The 6,451-nt window shown below is 47.1% G+C and overlaps 1 protein-coding gene across 1 annotated transcript; it reads left to right on the top strand.

Moving 5' to 3' along the window:
* On the top strand, positions 1,017-3,897 carry LOC104772607 (VID27-like protein). Its single transcript, XM_010497202.1, has 3 exons — positions 1,017-1,281; positions 1,834-2,163; positions 3,692-3,897. The coding sequence occupies exons 1-3, from the start codon at positions 1,017-1,019 to the stop codon at positions 3,895-3,897; spliced, it is 801 nt and encodes a 266-aa protein (XP_010495504.1).

Below are 6,451 nucleotides of genomic sequence, written 5' to 3' on the forward strand. Positions count from 1 at the left end.
TTGCATAGTTCTGATCATATCTCATCTGTTAGCATAACAACCATTTGGATTGATAACCCTTTGTACTACAATTGCATAGGGAATTGATACCCTGGGTGAAAATCCTGTTATCAATTTGGCGCCATTGCCATTTGGTTGAATCTAATTTCCTACGTTTAAGATTTCAGCACTTTCTAGATCAAGTTCTATTATACACTTTGGTTCGGTACTGACTTGTTTACTTTCATGTTTGTTTGTTTTGCATTTCAAGAACAACCCAAGTACCCACATGGCCCGTCACTCGATCACCTGGATCGGGTAGACCTTTGTGTACTCACTCGGTTAACTGATTGTGCATGCAAACATGATCCAAGGGTAGCCAAAACTTGAGTCCTTTCATCGACAACATCGACAGAACAAGGTTACTCCGTCCATAACAAGTCCAACGACCCCAACCAACCATAATTGAGGAGATAATGAATAATCAGAATGGTCCACCATGTCCTCAAGCAAGGACCAACATAGGAGCGGGAGATGCTCCATCTACTCATACTCAAAGAAATGGCATTGTGCCACCTGCTGTCCAAAACAACAACTTTGAGATCAAGAGTAGTCTCATCCAGATGATACAAAGCAACAAGTTTCATTGATTGCCAAAGGAGGACCCATTGGACCATTTAGATGAGTTTGATAGGCTCTGTAGCCTAACCAAGATCAATGGAGTTAGTGAAGATGGATTCAAACTCCGGCTTTTCCCATTTTCTTTGGGAGACAAAGCACACATCTGGGAGAAATCACTCCCTAAGGAGTCCATCACCACCTGGGAAGCATGCAAAAAGGCATTTCTAGCCAAATTCTTCTCCAACTCCAGAACCGCAAGGCTGCGAAATGACATCTCCAGCTTTGTTCAGAAGAGCAATGAGACGTTCAGTGAAGCTTGGGAATGTTTCAAGGGATACACAAGCAGATGCCCTCATCATGGATTCAACAATGCTTCATTGCTAAGTACTTTGTACCGAGGTGTAGTCCCTAAGATCATGATGTTGCTGGATACCGCAAGTAACTGTAACTTCCTCAACAAGGATGTTGATAAAGGTTGGGATGTAGTGGAGAACTTGGCTCAATTTGATGGCCATTACAATGAGGAGTATGATCGCAGTATACGATCTACTGGAGAGGATAATGCCAAGTACAAGCGAGACATGAAAGCCCTCAATGACAAGCTGGATAAGCTCTTCAACCAGCAGCAACATGTCCATGCCATCTTAGAGGAAGACCAGTTTCAGAAACAAGATGGGGAGAGTGCTCAGCTAGAGGATGTGAAATACATCAACAACCAAGGTGGTTACAACAACTACAAACCAAACCCGAATCTGTCATACCGTAACCCGAATGTTGCAAATCCTCAAGGCCAAATCTACCCATCCGCAGTCCAAGGGAACCCGGGCCAGCAAAAGCCTTTTGTCCAATACAATCAAGGCTATGCCCCTAAGTAGCAATATTCTGGCAATTACCACCAACCAATTGCACCACCTGGATTCCAACCACAGCAAGGCCCGTAGAACCAATCCCAAGAAGCTGATCTACGCGGACTGCTTCAGCAGATGATACAGAATCAAACATCGGCTGCTATGGACATTGCATAACGGTTCGCGAAGAAGAGCAACAAGATAGACTCCGGGTATAATGACCTGAACGGCAAATATGATTCCCTCAACACTAAGCTGAGATACCTAGAAGGCCACCACAACACCCAACCACCTCCGAAAATTAACCAGCTTCCAGGTAAAGCTGTTCAGAACCCAAAGGATTATGCCACTGCCCAAGCAATCTTTCTTGATGATGATATTGAAGGTTACCTCACTGAGGACAGCAATGTTCAAGATCGGGAGGATATGGATCACTATGGGGTGAATAAGTATCAGTACTATATATCCGAGTATGAACCCGATCTGTCACCTGAGGAGGCTGATCGAGCTGATGACCAAGCACCGGCTCAAGAATTGCTAATCAATGCATCACTCGGAGCTGAACCCGATGATGTACCCGATGATGGTGATCATATGATCCATCGAGTAGAAGTTCAGATGACATATCAACCTCAACTTCCCCAAGCTGAAGAAGGAGAATTAGAGGAAAGGTTTAGAGCTACTCTTAACATCCAATTAGAGGCGCTTGCAGAGCGTATGGCCAAGCGAAAAGCCCTACCTCCTAAGCTCTTGCCACCACATGAACTTCGAGAGGAAATCATCAAGGAGACAGCTTAGCTGGAGATTGACGTAAAGGAAGCTGTCAAGGAGATTGGGAATGAAATTTTGAGGAGTGGAGTGTGTTTAGATCTTGAACAGTGAATTGAGGAAAAATTGGAGGATCCTGGCTCTTTTACATTGCCATGTTCAATAGGACTTTGGATTTTCAACAATTGCTTGTGCGACTTGGGAGCTTCAGTCAGCATCATGCCACTATCAGTTGCCAACATGATGGGTTTCAGTAGTTTTAAACCGAGTAGTCTGTATTTGGTTCTAGCTGATAGAACAATCAGACACCCATTGAAATCCTAGAAAACCTGCCTCTCAGGATTGGAAGAGTGGAAGTTCCTACTGATTTCATGATCCTTGATATGGATAAGGAACCAGACGATCCACTGATCCTAGGAAGACCATTCTTGGCAACAGTAGGAACGGTAATAGATGTGAAAATGGGGAAGATCAGCATTGAGCATGGAGAGCACTTCAAAATGGAATTTGGCATCAAGAAGGGAATTAAGAAGCTAACCATTGATGGTCAAGCTTTCTCTACCCAAACAAAACCAAGAAGGATCAAGCATCACCAAGAAGCTGATACTACATTTGCTGTGGAACCAGGACAAGACCAGGAAGATTGGTTGAGCCAGTCTGTTCCAGTGGAGAGGATTCCAGAACCTCTCCCTCCTAAAACCCATGCTTGAAGAGCATGAAGAGTCAAGCTAAGTGACTTAAAACAAGCTCACTTGGAAGAAAGTCCTTTTATTTTATTTAATTTTAATTTTATTTATTTATTTTGTCTTATTTTCGATTTTACGAATTTATATTTATATAATAAAAGGAAATTTTGGGAAACCCGAGGCTTTACCCAAATCCGTACTCGACGCACTTGATCGTGTTCCTACTCGGGTGGCGAGTGAATCCCGAATTCCACAAAAACCCTAGCCCACTCTCGGTGAAACCCTAGCGGCAACCTTTCCTATTTAAGAGGACCAACCCCTTCCTCCCAAAAAAAAAAAAAATCGATAAGTGCTTTTAAACTTCCTTCTTCTTATTTCTTCTATCTCTCAAACTCGAGTGCTTTAAGATTTTCGGGAGCTAACCCTATTGATCTCAAGTTTAGCTTTTCCTTCTTTTCAAGGATTCAACAATGGCCCCCAAGATGAAGACCTACCAAAAGAAGGGGAGCAGATCAACCTCCACCGCTGCTAGAACCGGAGATGAAGCCGTCGAAGCTCGTGATTTCCTAGGAAGAGGAGACGTTTCGCATTCCCAACCGTTGAGTGGACGTTTCCAATCCCCAACCTGATCCGTCACCCGAGCAGGTGCTCGAGCAACCGATCGTACAGACCCCCGAGTTTGCTCACCAAGCCCGGTGGCAAGTGCTGTCCACCGATATCTTTGACGTAGGGACCTGTCTACGTCCGAGAGAACCGTCACCGACCCTATGGAGGTCGATTCTGATGTAGATAGAGGAGAATCGGAGAAGATCCAAACCTCCAGGTTGAGAAGCAGAGCTGTGGTTGCAAGAGGGAAGAGACCAGCATCTGAAAAGGCTAAGAAAGTAGCTGAGAGAGAGGCAGAAGAAGAAGATCAAGACACGGAGGAGGAGAGCCATGACCGAGAGGAGGAGCAGAGAGAACGCACCCGATTGGCATCGAGGAGGCTGAAGTAAAAAGAGGTGGAGACTCCGGCCAAGCTTTTCAAGGTCCTCCACAAGATGAGCTTCGTTGGTACCCGCTACGCTCACCGAGAAACAATGAAGCAGATAGGGATCGCTAGAGATGTCGAATTTTTTTTCGACATGTGCCACCTGGGCCAGATGATGGGAACCAACCTCGAAGCCTATGAGGAGGACACGGTTCACTTTCTCTCCATGCTGCGGCTACACTATTTTGAAGACCACCCGACCTTGCTACTCGATGGGGGATCGGGTTCATCACTTTCTCCGTGCGCAACAAGGAATACAACCTTACCTTCAAGGAGATGGAGAAGCTGTATGGTTTCAAGGCTGTTAGTGGAGAAAACATGGAGGTGAGCAAGGAGGAGATGAAGTCCCTATGGCTGACACTAGGAGACAAGCTTCCCTACAAGTCTACAAGCTCCAAATCTGCTCAAATAAGAGCCCTGTTTTGAGGTACTTTCACAAGTCTCTAGCTTGCACCTTATTTGCTATGAAGGAGACTAGGAATGTGAATAATCATGAGCTCTAGCTGCTAGACATTGCCTTGTGTGGAGTATTAGACAATGCTAGGGACGCTAAACCGCTAGTAGGTGATGTTGCGGATACAAGTTTGGTCTTTGTCTTGTTAGATCAGTTCTTGTATCTGAAGTCTTGGGCAATGAAAACTGAGAGGAGAGAGGGAGCTGGAGAGATCTCCATAGGAGGTTTGGTCACACCAAATTTGGTAGCTTGCGATGTGCCCTTGAAGGGAGTGGTACATGAGCCGAGATGGTTGGACATCGACTACCTCACATTGGCGAGATACTTGGCTTATGAGAAGCCAAATGATATGTTGCTCTTCAAGTTCATTCATCCAGCAGTCGGAGCTACCCAAATGATCCTGCCCAACGTCGTGTGCACAAAAATCCAGCTAGGGGACAACATATACTTCACGCCACCATTGGAAGAGCTGTATAACCCGGAGGAGGAATCCGAAGCTAAAGAGAGAGAGAGCCGACTGGGCAAGGACAGAGTGATAACTTGGAGGACTATGATTTTGAGGAGTATGTTTGCTCCCAAAAGCAACCTGTTGGGGTGAGAGCAGCTCACAAGAGGATCAGATGGCTGAAGAGGATGAACAAGTTCCTGGCTAGGAAAGTGAAGGACTTTACCGGATCAGTGAAGGTGATGGGGGGTCAGATCAGGGAGCTGCAAGACAAGGCAAGTTGTGCCTCAGCCCCCACTTCGGCTTATGCACCCACATGGATGGGGAGGAGCGGACCACTAGGAGAAATCCGAGGATTAGCACTTCGAGAGCCTCATAGGACATCCTCCTATGAGCCCTAAGCAGAAGAGGATGTTACCAGACCTGACAGATCGTGGAGAAGCCACTCAGATGCCTATCCGACGACTAACCCGATGGGGTACACGATGCCTTATCCGATGCCACCATCGAGCACACATCCGGGTGACCACTCATGTCCTTTCCCTCCGCCATATCAGATGCCATACACGATGCCGTACGCGATGCACCCTGCAAGCATGCACACGGGAGACCATTCCGGACCTCTTCCACCATACCCATCGTACTACCCGATGTCCTACCCGATGAGCTACGCGATGCCTTACACGATCAACAACTTGGATGCTGGTCCGAGCAAGTCGTCTGTGCACATAACCGAGCTCTCTGATNGGTCACACCAAATTTGGTAGCTTGCGATGTGCCCTTGAAGGGAGTGGTACATGAGCCGAGATGGTTGGACATCGACTACCTCACATTGGCGAGATACTTGGCTTATGAGAAGCCAAATGATATGTTGCTCTTCAAGTTCATTCATCCAGCAGTCGGAGCTACCCAAATGATCCTGCCCAACGTCGTGTGCACAAAAATCCAGCTAGGGGACAACATATACTTCACGCCACCATTGGAAGAGCTGTATAACCCGGAGGAGGAATCCGAAGCTAAAGAGAGAGAGAGCCGACTGGGCAAGGACAGAGTGATAACTTGGAGGACTATGATTTTGAGGAGTATGTTTGCTCCCAAAAGCAACCTGTTGGGGTGAGAGCAGCTCACAAGAGGATCAGATGGCTGAAGAGGATGAACAAGTTCCTGGCTAGGAAAGTGAAGGACTTTACCGGATCAGTGAAGGTGATGGGGGGTCAGATCAGGGAGCTGCAAGACAAGGCAAGTTGTGCCTCAGCCCCCACTTCGGCTTATGCACCCACATGGATGGGGAGGAGCGGACCACTAGGAGAAATCCGAGGATTAGCACTTCGAGAGCCTCATAGGACATCCTCCTATGAGCCCTAAGCAGAAGAGGATGTTACCAGACCTGACAGATCGTGGAGAAGCCACTCAGATGCCTATCCGACGACTAACCCGATGGGGTACACGATGCCTTATCCGATGCCACCATCGAGCACACATCCGGGTGACCACTCATGTCCTTTCCCTCCGCCATATCAGATGCCATACACGATGCCGTACGCGATGCACCCTGCAAGCATGCACACGGGAGACCATTCCGGACCTCTTCCACCATACCCATCGTACTACCCGATGTCC

The sequence above is a fragment of the Camelina sativa genome, chromosome 20 (genome assembly GCF_000633955.1).
Source record: "Camelina sativa cultivar DH55 chromosome 20, Cs, whole genome shotgun sequence".
Classification (NCBI taxonomy): domain Eukaryota; kingdom Viridiplantae; phylum Streptophyta; class Magnoliopsida; order Brassicales; family Brassicaceae; genus Camelina; species Camelina sativa.

Bases quoted from the DNA above. Each gene is read 5' to 3' on its own strand.
- LOC104772607 (XM_010497202.1), top strand. From the start codon at position 1,017: ATGATGTTGCTGGATACCGCAAGTAACTGTAACTTCCTCAACAAGGAT. The intron at 1,282-1,833 runs GTGCTCAGCTAG...ATGATATTGAAG, and splicing joins TCAGAAACAAGATGGGGAGA to GTTACCTCACTGAGGACAGC. The intron at 2,164-3,691 runs GTATGGCCAAGC...ATTCTGATGTAG, and splicing joins ATTAGAGGCGCTTGCAGAGC to ATAGAGGAGAATCGGAGAAG.